Below are 13,110 nucleotides of genomic sequence, written 5' to 3'. Positions count from 1 at the left end.
TAAATTGCGTTGCTGTATGGATGGAATCCATTTTGAAATGCTGATAGACTAGGCTTTGTTCAACTCTGAGAGGTCAAGAATGACCCGAAGGCTGCCATTCTTCTTAGGGCGGGTAAAAATGTTCGAGATGAACTCCCCCACTTCATGTGAACAAGGTTCAATAACATTCTTGGCTGCCAGTGAATCAATTTCAGCTTGGATATTGGCCAAATCTTCATTCTTTACTTTGAACTGAACCAAAGGATTAACCCTTTCAGGTGGAAAACATTCAGGCTTGAATTCAAGTTTATAGCCATTCACAGCTTGTAGTACTGTGGGATCTGAAGTTAACTTCTCCCAATTACATGCATGAAGCCTCAGTCGACCTCCAACTGGATGGTCATTTACACATGAAGTGGTAGGTCTAGATTCTATAGATCTAGTAAATTGAGGAGTAGATCTAGAATACCGTTCTTCTAGATAAGGTAGAAATGCATCATGGTCAGTTACTGACATGTCAAATGAGCAATATGTTGAATCTATATCTCCTACCTCTTCAGAGGCGGGCTGTTGGGTTACTTGTTGTGGGGAGTCTTGCTTCTGGCCTGTGGATGAGCTCTGCTCTGTGGCCGTTGCTGTGGGGGAGGTCGCGACTTCCCCTGGTAGCGCTGGTCTAAAAAAGGACGATTTGCCGTTCCATGCACGAAGCGTGAGGCTGCAGCGCTACGCGAGCCCGTCCAGCCCGCATCGCGAGCCTGCCGGCGAGCTCCGCTGTTGAAGGGCCGTCTGTACGGATGGAAAGAGCCGCTCGGACGAGAAGTATGTTTCTGCTGGGTCCTCATGACCCCAGCAGAGGCCTTATGTTGTTCTTTTAGATCTTTCATCTGTCTTGTGAGATCATCACCAAACAACAGTTGCGTGACTGGTGTAGAAGGCTTACAGAGATGCACGTATTCCGAGTTGATGTCCGGCTTAATCAGCTCCTTTCGCACGCAATTCAGTTCAAAGTGCGCATTACTCAATAGAGCAAGTGCGTCTTGCTGAGACTCGGAGATATCTCGCGCGTCGAGAGAGCGAAGAAGAGCCCCAATACCGCGAGTCAGACATTTCTGCACTCTCTGTAGTTTCAAATCACGATTACGCGTGACAGACTGCAAGTGTTCCCAAATGGGAGCGTTCACTTTAGGTGTATCGAGGTGGGGGCAGTTGCTCGGTGGGGGGTATTTTTCAACCGTTTCCTCAATGGCTTTATCTTCTAGTTTGTTGCCAATAAAGTAGTTCACCGATTTTGCGATTTCCTCGTCAACTGCCTCCCCAATCCCGAGGGGGATAGCATACTTGGCTGCCAACTGTGGTAGCTGTGCAGCAGGGGGAACCTCTTCCACCCCTTCGTCAAAATCGAACGGTCCATCACGCTCTGCGTCTTCAGACGTAGACGTATCAAAATCGTCCCCAACAAAATGGCGGACGTTAGTAGGCAAGCGGGAAAATTCCTCCGCTGTAGATTTCGATGTAGACGCGCCTGTATGTACCACAGCAGCACGGCTAGTGGTTTTATCATGCGATTGGGGAAGGTGTTTCACCACTTCGGCGAGGAGATTTTCAAGTTTGTCTAGACGAGAACTAACGTCCCCGGAGGTAGACGCCCGATCCTCGGAAGGGGCTTTTGATACCGTATGAGGAGCTTTTTTGGGAATTTTCTTCATCGTCTTCTTCCCTGAATCTTGAGCCTTTCCGATGCTCACATTCTTCTGTACGTGCGCCGTACCGGCATCGCCGGAGGGAGGCGCTGGTGGTGGTAACTCTGACTTCGTGGCACAGACCTCCTGTCCACGTGTAGCACGTAAAGTGAAGGATGGATCGTGCTGCTCTTTCGAGCTCATATTTATCGAACCACCGTAACGTTTAGGCTCGAAAGATGCGTCAAAACACTTCTCAGTAGGTTCCGGATGACCGGCGAAGCAAAATTTCTCGCGAGAAGGAAAATTCCGGCGATGAATTTATGGAAAAATTTCAAACCGCGGAGCTATGCAGGAGAACCTCCTGTCGGCTGGAACGAACGCGAACGTATTGCTGGACGCGCGTGCGGGCTCCTATTATTACTCTTTATGCATCGTAGTCTCTTTCGAGACTTCCGAAATAAAATGGACCTTGTTATATCCGATCAAACTGCTTATGTTTTTCTTTATCATGATGCACCGAAATTGTCCTTGTTATAACCGGAATCTCGTTATAACCGAACTCGTTCTAACCGATTTGTTCTGCCATAGGTTTACACGCAAAGGAAAACGGGACTGACGAGATCACCTCGTACTATAAGCTTTTCCTCGTTATAACGGGGTTTCACTCTATATATAATATATGATATATTATATTATTATACAATATATATATACATAGGCCTATACGATTATATAATCATTATATGCAATATAGATTTGTATGATTATTATCATTATTACTGTTATAAATGTGCCATCCTATTACTACCTAAATACTACTGGTACTAGCATTGAAACGGGTCACATGTAATTGCAGCCTCTTTTCCATTGTCATCTGAGATTGTTTTGAGGGTACTTATCATTCCTTGTTTGTTGTTGTCTCCTGATAGGGTCTACTAAAGTGTAGAATGTTTTACCTTGTAAGTTGTAATGAATTCAAGTTTGTTTGGGTTTTGGGAGGTTTTTTTTTTTTTGCATTATAGTAGGCCTCTCGAACTTTCATTCTTTGGTAAGTTTGCCCATGTCAGAATGGGTAAAAGGCGACAGACATGAAATGCTATGGTGATTCAGGAAGCTAATATTGCCCATAACTTCGCCAATATTCAAAGGTTTGAGCTGATTTTACCACCATTGTTTATCTCTTTGCGTGCTCTTTCCAATGATACCAAATTTATGGGGATGCTGTAAAAAAATCAAAATCTCACCGAACTCCCTACTTAAGCTAGAAACATCTAGTCTAGACCTAACCGTTAGACCTAGTCCTAGAATCTAGTCCTTCTTTACTTTAACTAAGTATCTGGTCATCGGAGAAATGTTCCGCGGAGACTGTGTCTGGCTTCAAGGATCCCCTCCTGTCTACGGAGGAGAGCGATAACGTAAAAAAAATAAAAGACTCCTCCGGACAGACGGATCTTTCTGTCTATCAGACACCCTACTTCTAAGTTCTATTAACGTTATGGCCGGAATATCAGTTCGGGAAACCCACTCACAAGGGGGGCCCCTCCTTATAAGTAACCCGTCCCCCTTATAAGTAACCCCGTCCCCCTTATAAGTAACCCCCGGGGCACCCCTTATAAGGAGTCTCCACGCTTTTTTGCAATGCAACGCGAAAATGAAAGGACTGCGGCAATTCGCTTGATTATGTCCATAAAGCTTCACAAGTTTCCTAGTTACTCACGAAATTTGAGCAAAATCGGTTTGAGGCATCATATCTAAAATCATGGATTTAAATGCGATGTCAAACGACCCATGCGAATGCTGAAATGCGAGCGATTACTGGCGTGAGTGTCGCCAGGGGCGGCGGCGCGGCAATGCTTGAGTGCAGACGTGGCGACTGAGTACGGAGACTTTCGTACTCAGTCGCCACGTCTGCACTCAAGCATTGCCGCGCCGCCGCCCCTGGCGACACTCACGCCAGTAATCGCTCACATTTCAGCATTCGCATGGGTCGTTTGACATCGCATTTAAATCCATGGTTTTAGATATGATGCCTCAAACCGATTTTGCTCAAATTTCGTGAGTAACTAGGAAACTTGTGAAGCTTTATGGACATAATCAAGCGAATTGCCGCAGTCCTTTCATTTTCGCGTTGCATTGCAAAAAAGCGTGGAGACTCCTTATAAGGGGTGCCCCGGGGGTTACTTATAAGGGGGACGGGGTTACTTATAAGGGGGACGGGTTACTTATAAGGAGGGGCCCCCCTTGTGAGTGGGTTTCCCGAACTGATATCAGTCCGGGAAACCCGCTCATGAGGACCGCCCCCGCGTACGAGGATGGTCCCTCCTCATGAGGACCTCCCCCCTCCTCATGAGGCCCCCCGGGGAACGCCTCATGAGGCCCCCCTTCACTTCTTATTCATCTCACATCTGACGTATAAATTGTCGCAACTTTGCACGGTGATTTTTTGTTACACACACATGTCCACTATCCATGATGAAAAGAAGAAAAAATCCTGTCTGTTTTTTTTTTTTTAAATCGAGTTTTAATCACCCGATGCAGAGCGCCCATCAAAACACGGGCGCCAGCGCGTTCGCACAATGCAAGACTGCCGCACCTAGCGGCCTGATCCGACTAAATATTTTCGATGCTTTTTTCTGCGGCTCTCACCTCTCCGCGCACGAATCAGCCTCGTGAAGCTGAAGTCTGACATCTTTTTACACAAATTCGTAACGAGAAAAATTAAATCAGTACTAACCTGATCTTGTCCATATATTCCAAATTACTATTCCACACTGATAGAGTAGGTGGGTAGATGACATACTCCAGTTTGTTAGCAAAATAATCACTTTGTAGGTATGACGAGTTCACTTTCTTCGTCAATTCCGCCCACGATTCCGCCGTTTGGGCGCTTTTTCTGGAATCATCCCGCGACGCGACGTACGTCGCATACATCACGCATCCAGCACATACTAAGTACCATACTGGTATGTGCTGGATGCGTGATGTGATGCGACGTACGTCGCGTCGCGGGATGATTCCAGAGAAAGCGCCCAAACGGTAAGCGGGCGGCGGAATCGTGGGCGGAATTGACGAAGAAAGTGAACTCGTCATACCTACAAAGTGATTATTTTGCTAACAAACTGGAGTATGTCATCTACCCACCTACTCTATCAGTGTGGAATAGTAATTTGGAATATATGGACAAGATCAGGTTAGTACTGATTTAATTTTTCTCGTTACGAATTTGTGTAAAAAGATGTCAGACTTCAGCTTCACGAGGCTAATTCGTGCGCGGAGAGGTGAGAGCCGCAGAAAAAAGCATCGAAAATATTTAGTCGGATCAGGCCGCTAGGTGCGGCAGTCTTGCATTGTGCGAACGCGCTGGCGCCCGTGTTTTGATGGGCGCTCTGCATCGGGTGATTAAAACTCGATTTAAAAAAAAAAAAAAACAGACAGGATTTTTTCTTCTTTTCATCATGGATAGTGGACATGTGTGTGTAACAAAAAATCACCATGCAAAGTTGCGACAATTTATACGTCAGATGTGAGATGAATAAGAAGTGAAGGGGGGGCCTCATGAGGAGTTCCCCGGGGGCCCTCATGAGGAGGGGGGAGGTCCTCATGAGGAGGGGGGAGGTCCTCATGAGGAGGGACCATCCTCGTACGCGGGGGCGGTCCTCATGAGCGGGTTTCCCGGACTGATATGGGGATTCGAGATCGATTCTGATTAGGCATTGACAACGCCACACGGCCACGGCCCGGGTCGGGTTCGTTCATCGTCACCTTCCTCGTAGAAGCAGACATTCATGATTAACTTACCTGCTGAATGACAGCATTGTCCGGCACGAGAAGTTTCAGAAGAATACCTTCGAGCGCAGAAGACATCTTCCCTTTTGTTCTTGGGGGTAGGCCTAGTCTCAGAAGATCTAACAACAGCTAACGTTATAACTGTTAGATCAAACACAAACGATCTTGCGCTTGTTTTGGTACTGCTTGCATATAACGTTAGACGCTTCTTCAGATTCAGGCAGCAGATCGGGGAGGTACATGTACCCTTGTCCCTAGCTAGCTAGGTATACATGTAGCTTGTAGACGTAAGTTCGAAAAGAAGCAGTGGTTAGGTCTGTAACTTGTCTGCTGCGACGACGCTGTGCAATCATAAGACATGAGGTCTAGTTTTACTTGAGAGGCAGAATTCATAAGATCAGTCCAACAAGGCAAGGCCAAGGGATAGGTAGAGAGGGGAGAGCCGAGCCCAACCAAAGCGTGAGCGAGCTGAGCCGTGTCTGCTGTGATCTGTCCGATAGGCTTTTTCAAGCCGTCAGAAGATAGAGGAAAAATCTACGCCTCTTTGGATGATCCCTCCCCCATTTTCCCATTGCGAACTATACAGTAAACTGCTGTTTATTGACGACTACAGAATCGAGTTCAAGGGTCGTGATTCATCCACATGGTCGGTCAGGAATGTTTTGACAGCAACGAAGAAAGGAGCGCATGAAATTAAAAACATAACTATTTCCTACTATACAGAATACCGAGCAAAAATGGGGAAGGCAAGGAATAAAAAGTATCGGACCAAGAAATCAGCCCCTACTGGCCTCCAAAGCGTAAAGGATGCTCAACAGGAGGAGGAATTAGCAGCAGCAGTCAACACCAAAGCAGATGTACAGCTGAAGACAGTGGGACTGCTTGAACGGGTAAATACAGCTTACAGCTACCACGTACCAGGGCTGAAGCTCAACCGGGCCGGCCAACGACACGACGCCGCGCCGACGGCAATCGTTCGGCCGACTCTGGGCTTCCGGAGAGCAGAGGCATGGCCCATCCCATGCCATGGCTTGCAATCATGACTGTCAATGTGCATTGCTGTTTCGTGGGTAAACTTTACTGTCAGTTGCTTTGGACGACGGATTATAATCTGAGAGAAGTATTTGGCCACCTTACTTCATAATGTCATGACTAATGACAATGTACCTTTTAAGATTCAATCAGAGTTTTGTGACTATCAAGTATCATGGACAAAACCGTGAAATTGCCCCACGGCAGTGCGCGCACATCCGTGTGTTTACTGTTAGCAAGCAAGGTTGGGTAGCATGGTCTGATGGTTGTTACTAATGTTAGGTTAGGTTTAGGGTTAGGATTAGGTTAGGGTTGTAGTAACTGGTTAGACCCCCTGGTTGAATTAGTCGAGGGACATCAGGAATTCTTTTTAAGAATAAAAGGGAGGGAAAAAAGGATAAAGATTGAAAAGAGGAAAGAAGTGAGCTAACGTTAGTAGTATTGCGATCACTCTTTGTCTGGCTTGCTTGTAATTTAATTGTATGTTGTCTGTCGTTGTCCGTGATGCGTCATGCATGAACTTCGTACATTTTCATCTTCTTGAAAACTCCATGACTGATTTTCACCAAACTTGGCAGGTAGATCCCTAGCGGAGGGCTGCACACTAACCCATTTTTTCTACTGTAGTACTGGTCTGACCTGTCTGTTATTACTCGCGGTGTCAGACCAGTAGGTATCCAGTTTTTCCATGTTTTATACTGGTCCATTCCTGACAAAATTACTGGTCCGACAGTGATTTTTACTGGTCAGGGACCATCAGACCAGTGCCAGTGTGCAGCCTTGCCTAGGGCCCAGGGGGATAGGATCAGAAGTATTAAAACCAGAAGTGATAGAGCTAAGTTTATACTATGTCTATGAGTTAGTGCATTGATGACTGTAGTTTCAAGTTTGTTCATGGCGTAAGCGGGGGTGCCTTCATTGGGACTTGACCCAGGGGGAGGGGGTGCGAGGGGCCCTAATTGGGGCCTAAATTGTACATTTTCATCTTTTTTTTTTTTAACCCCATGATGAATTTTTACCAAACCAAAGTAAACATATTGTAACAACCACTATTGTGGCACATTAAAGTAAGATTTTTGTCGTGATTCAGATCAGTCCGGGAAACCCGCTCACGAGGCCTGCTTCCCCGTACGAGCACTCCTCTGCCTCACGAGGCCCCCGGAGAGCCTCATGACGCTCCCGGGGAGAGAGACTCAAGAAGCTCCCTGTTCACTTTTTATTCATCTCACATCTGACATATAAATTTTCGCAACTTTGCATGGTGATTTTTTGTTACACACATTGTCCACTATCCATGATGAACAGAAGAAAAAATTCTGTCTGTTTTTTTTTTACAACAATCGAGTTTTAATCAACCGATGCACAGCAACCCATCGAAACACGAGCGCCAGCGGGTTTGCTCAATGCAAGGCTGCCGCACCTAGCGGCTTGATCCAACTATATATTTTCGGTGCTTTTTTCTGCGGCTCTCACCTCTCCGCGCACAAATCAGCCTCGTGAAGCTGAAGTCTGACATCTTTTTACAAAAATTCATAACGAGAAAAATAAAATCAGTATTAACCTGATTTTGTGCATATACTCCAATTTACTATTCCACGCTGATAGAGTAGGTGGGTACTCCAGTTAGTTAGCAAACTAGTCACTTTGTAGGTATGAGGGGTTCACTTTCTTCGTCAATTCTGCCGTTAGCTAACCTTTGGGCACTTTTTCTGGAATCATCCCGCGACTCTACTTCACATTACATCACGCATCCAGCACACAGAACTCTACACACTGTGTGTAGATTTCTGTGATCCAGCACATACAGACAGTGCGCAAGCTGTGAGATTTTCAGAGCGAGCTTGCGCACACACGGGTACCGGAGGATACTGTATCATCCGTTGGGTGCACACGCTCGCTCTGAAAAGCTCACAGCTAGCACACTGTATGTGCGTAATGCGTGATGTGATGTGACGTCGCGTCGCGGGATTCCAGAAAAAGCAATCAAAGGTTAGCGGACAGCCGAATCGACGAAGAAAGTGAACCCGTCATACCTACAAAGTGATTAGTTTGCTAACAAACTGGAGTACCCATCTACTCTATCAGGGTGGAATAGTAATTTGGAATATATGCACAAGATCAGGTTAGTACTGATTTTATTTTTCTCATTACGAATTTTTGTAAAAAGATGTCAGACTTCAGCTTCACGAGACTGATTCGTGCACGGAGAGGTGAGAGCCGCAGAAAAAAGCACCGAAAATATATAGTCAGATCAGGCCGCTAGGTGCGGCAGCCTTGCATTGAGCGAACCCGCCGGCGCCCGTGTTTCGATGGGTCACTGTGCATCGGTTGATTAAAACTCAATTGTTGTTAAAAAAAACAGACAGAATTTTTTCTTCTTTTCATCATGGATAGTGGACATGTGTGAGTAACAAAAAATCACCGTGCAAAGTTGTGACAATTTGTATGTCAGATGTGAGATGAATAAAAAGTGAACAGGGAGCTTCTTGAGTCTCTCTCCCCGGGAGCATCATGAGGCTCTCCGGAGGCCTCGTAAGGCGGAGGAGTGCTCGTATGGGGGAGCAGGCCTCGTGAGCGGGTTTCCCGGACTGAGATAGCTGTCTGGATCCAGGATAGCTTTTTAAATTTTTAGCTCACCTGAGCCAAAGGCTCATGTGAACTATTGCGATCATTCTTCGTGTGTCATCTGTCAACCGTCATCCATCTTCCATCGTCCATCGTTCGTCATGCGTAAACTAATTACGTTTTCATCTTCTTGAAAACCCCATGACTGACTTTCACCAAACTTGGCAGGTGGCATTCCAAGAGGGATAATATCTGGATTTGTTCAAATGGGCATGATGCCCCACCTGGGGCCCGGGGAGGGGAGGGGGTAAACACCCAAAATTATTGTATATTGATGACTGTTGTTTCAAGTTTGTACAGTGTATATGGCAGAATCAGGGGTGCCCCCCTTAGACCCAGAGGAGGGAGTGTGATGGATCCAAACTTAAGGTCCCCATTTGGATCCATCGCACCCCCAATTAAGGAATATTTACCAATCTTTGCTAGAACCAGAAGTGATAAAGTGAAGTTAACCTGTTGCGGACGGTTTGATTTTGCTACAACACGCATTTCCCATAAACGCTTGCCTGGGTATACTCGGGACTTGTCCTCAACGGGTTAATACCATGAGTTAGTACATTGATGACCATAGTTCCTAGTTTGTTCATTGCAGATCCAGGGGTTCCCTCCCCCCTCTCCTTGGAGTTGTTGGGGGGGGGGGGGGGAGGGAGGGGGATCCAAATGCGGGCTTAAATTGTTCATGTTCATCTTCTTGAAAACAACATAATAGCATTCCCAGGGGGGATAGGATCTCAGTGTGTTCGAATTGGCACCATACTCCCCGTAGGCCCAAACCTCCTAAAATAAGGAATATTCAATAAAATTCATCACTAGAATCAGAAGTGATACAGAGCTTTAAGCTTTTGTTTTCTCCAAAAACTGCAAGGTCCAACTTTCAAAGTATAGTGTACTTGGCAGGTATTTTTTACCAGTGTGATGGACAATGCAAATGGACACCATGCCCCCTTGAAGGCCCTCAAAGCTGCCGCCCCCCCCCCCCAAAGTTTGCTATGTTCTCAGGTATCGGTATAGTAATCTGCAAGAATGCGTGGAAGATAAACTTGCTATACTCCGGTGAAGGCGAGGCTCCCAGGTCTCTTGTTTGACATTCACATCCTTTGCAAATTGTTCATGTGCTCAGCGAAAATAGACTTGAATGATCAAAACAGTCGGTGACTTTTGTAATAAAATGTTGTTTTAATTCCCTTGACAGATTTACCGGGTATGTACTAGTAAATGTCAACTACAACTACTTTGTAGACCAAAATCTACAAGCTGCTCTAAATGAGGCAGCTAAGAATGTGGGCTGAATATGATATAAAAATCTGAATGGAAAGACATGTTTGACTTCAGTTTGTCATCAGGGATTGGCACAGGTCATATATTGTTCTGCACTAGGAGATAGGAGGAGGAGGTAGGCTGATCATCTGATCCTGTCATCACCCAAACTTACAGCCTTAGTCGAGAGTGTGGGGCCCTTGCCCAAATGCCCATACTGGGAATATGGAGGGGGAAGAATTGTTGTTTTTGTTGTTGTTGTTGTTGCTGCTGCTTGTGATGGGAGAGGATCTCTGTCCCATTTCCCTGATATGATATTTAAAAGCTTTTCTTCTTTATCCTTTGACTTGCCATCCATCAGGGGTGTGTCAATGAGGTAGTAGTATTATATATAACTCTATTTAAATGGTGCAATATTCTGTAGGTCAAAGGAGTTCCCATAGGCCTATGTGTTTTTTTCTTGATGTTGATAAAAATCTTATGACTCTTTTCTTGAGTGACTTATTGACAAGTGTTTGCTTTTCCCCCTAGCTTCAAAGCAGTTCAGCAGAAGAACGTGAATGTGCCTGTACATCTCTTGCCAACATAGTCCAGGACCCTAAGGCACATCAGACCCTTGTTGAACAGAAGGCTGTACGAAGCCTCAGTCCTCTTCTCCTTGATCCTTCTGCTGGTATAAGGGAGGCAGCAGCAGGGGCTCTCAGGTTTGTCTCCCTATATCTACATCATTTACATTGTAAACTGTTAGAAAGTACAGATAATCTTTTTAATTATCTTCCATAAGCCCTTTGATAGTTGATCACCACATACAGTTTGTGTTTTATCATACATTTTTGTTTTGATGGGGGAAAAAAAAGACTTTGATATTGCTGCGAGAGGTGATAAAGCCTACTGTAAAAGTGGAAATTTTCACACATTTCGCATGAGCAGAAACTAGTGCAAATATGAAAGCACATAAATATCTGTGCTTGTTATATTTACCACTATGCAATGTCTTCATCCTGCACTTGTAACTGAAAACATGCGAAGTTCATTCTGCTTGGCAGAAAGCGAAAAAAATTACTTTGCACAAACACATCTGTAAAAATCAACTTTTACAGTACTTTGCAGCAGTTCTAACATGTTTTCAATTTGGTATAGCCAGAGACCAGAGCAGGATTTCTATCACAGTCTACACATTTGGTATATACAGTCAACTTCGGATGCCTCGACGTCGGATAAGCCGAATATCACTTTACCTCGGGGGCAAAATGAAAGTCCCGATTGTTCCTATGGAGTTTCCGTGTATTAAAATTCGCGTAGCTCGAAGAAAATAACTCGAAGTTTGGTTACCTCGAAGTGAGATCTACTGTCCCGATCTTAATTAACTTATTGTTTTTCCCAGCATGTAGCTCGAATCGAAATTGCAAACATCACTCGGCATCTCCGATTAAGCGCGCGTGGACAGCGAAGACATGTCACAAATCTTTTCACACTCGACTTTAAATATTCTGAGACCAGAACAATCGCGCGCCCAAAGAAATACCCGGTACACGGCTGACAAGAAAAATCCCCAACACCTACCTACATACTTACACGGTATGCACATAGCACCCGTGCCAATGGAGTGCTTACGATAGCACTACGCGCTGCCCCATCATCTTCTTTTCTTTCACCACTGTGTTTTAATTCTTGATCGTGATAGTCATACCGTGTGCGTAGATTTCTTAACCGTCGTGGCGCACCTGCTTAGGTGTTGACACTTATATCTTTGACATTAATCACGGTCCACTGTCCAAACATCAATCTCTTGCATAGTGCCTTTTTAGCTCACCTGAGCCGAAAGGCTCAAGTGAGCTATTGTGATCGCCCTTCGTCCGGCGTCCGGCGTCCGTCGTGCGTTTTGCGTCGTCCGTCGTCCGTCGTGCGTAAACTTTTTACATTTTCATCTTCTTCTTGAGAACCCCATGACCGATTTTCACCAAACTTGGCAGGTAGCATCCCTAGGGGAATAGGATCTCAGTTTGTTCAAATGGGCACCATGGCCCACCTGGGGGGCCCCAGGGGGGCCCAAACCCCCTAAAATTAAGGAATCTTTAAAAATCTTCTTCTCTAGAACCAGAAGTGATAGGACTTTTTTTTTTTTTTTTTTTCTTTTACAAATTTATTTATTTCCTCTTCATTATACAACATAACATACAAAATCATATTACAAATCATGTTTTGTTTAACAAATTAACAACAACAACAACAACAACAGTAAAAGATGGGTATCAAACTCTTCAACAATTGAACAATATCCTAAAGATACAGTCAGCTCTCGTTACAATAAACTCCTTGGGCCCAGCAAAATCACCGTGATCTTGTCACTTTTGAAACCTTGCCGTATCCAGGGCGCAAATACCTCTGAATAGGAAAATTTTCAAACCCTGGGACCCCCAAAAAACTACCCCATCACGTCGGGGTTCTGCCATATGGATATTCTTTATCACGAGAGTCGACTGTATGTTCTTCTACAATGACCTAAAAAATATTTTCTACAGGGGACCATTTCTTATAATGAAAATTTAATTTGTTTGTTCGTTTTGCAATGTTGGATTCTATATATCGGATATTAACAATAAATGCTGTCAATCCATGAAATTTCACACCTGTATCTTTGCATCTCTGAATATATATGTACCTTTTGTATAACAATATTAAATGATTCAATAAACTCCTGTGGGGCCCTTTCCAGTCTTTGATGAATCCAAACATTACTCTAATTCTT

General features: G+C 44.8%; 2 protein-coding genes across 2 annotated transcripts in view; one reads left to right on the top strand and one right to left on the bottom strand.

The window, feature by feature from the left end:
• Positions 1–5,651, bottom strand: part of LOC139744812 (importin-4-like) — a 113,380-nt gene extending 107,729 nt beyond the window's left edge. The window contains exon 1 of the mRNA XM_071655227.1: positions 5,460–5,651. Coding sequence (XP_071511328.1) covers positions 5,460–5,525 — 66 coding nt within the window. The 5' untranslated portion in view covers positions 5,526–5,651. The remainder of the gene's footprint in view (positions 1–5,459) is intronic.
• A 454-nt stretch (positions 5,652–6,105) lies between these two features.
• LOC139744816 (HEAT repeat-containing protein 3-like) overlaps positions 6,106–13,110 on the top strand; it is a 96,926-nt gene continuing 89,921 nt past the window's right edge. The window contains exons 1-2 of the mRNA XM_071655230.1: positions 6,106–6,337; positions 10,893–11,065. Of these exons, the coding sequence (XP_071511331.1) occupies positions 6,185–6,337; positions 10,893–11,065 (326 nt within the window). The 5' untranslated portion in view covers positions 6,106–6,184. The remainder of the gene's footprint in view (positions 6,338–10,892; positions 11,066–13,110) is intronic.

Source organism: Diadema antillarum, unplaced genomic scaffold (assembly GCF_040938485.1).
Source record: "Diadema antillarum isolate AM-2024a unplaced genomic scaffold, OU_Dant_1.0 seq00001213_RagTag, whole genome shotgun sequence".
Lineage (NCBI taxonomy): Eukaryota > Metazoa > Echinodermata > Echinoidea > Diadematoida > Diadematidae > Diadema > Diadema antillarum.
Note: the sequence above shows the minus strand (reverse complement) of the source record. Positions and strands in the feature narration are given on the sequence as shown.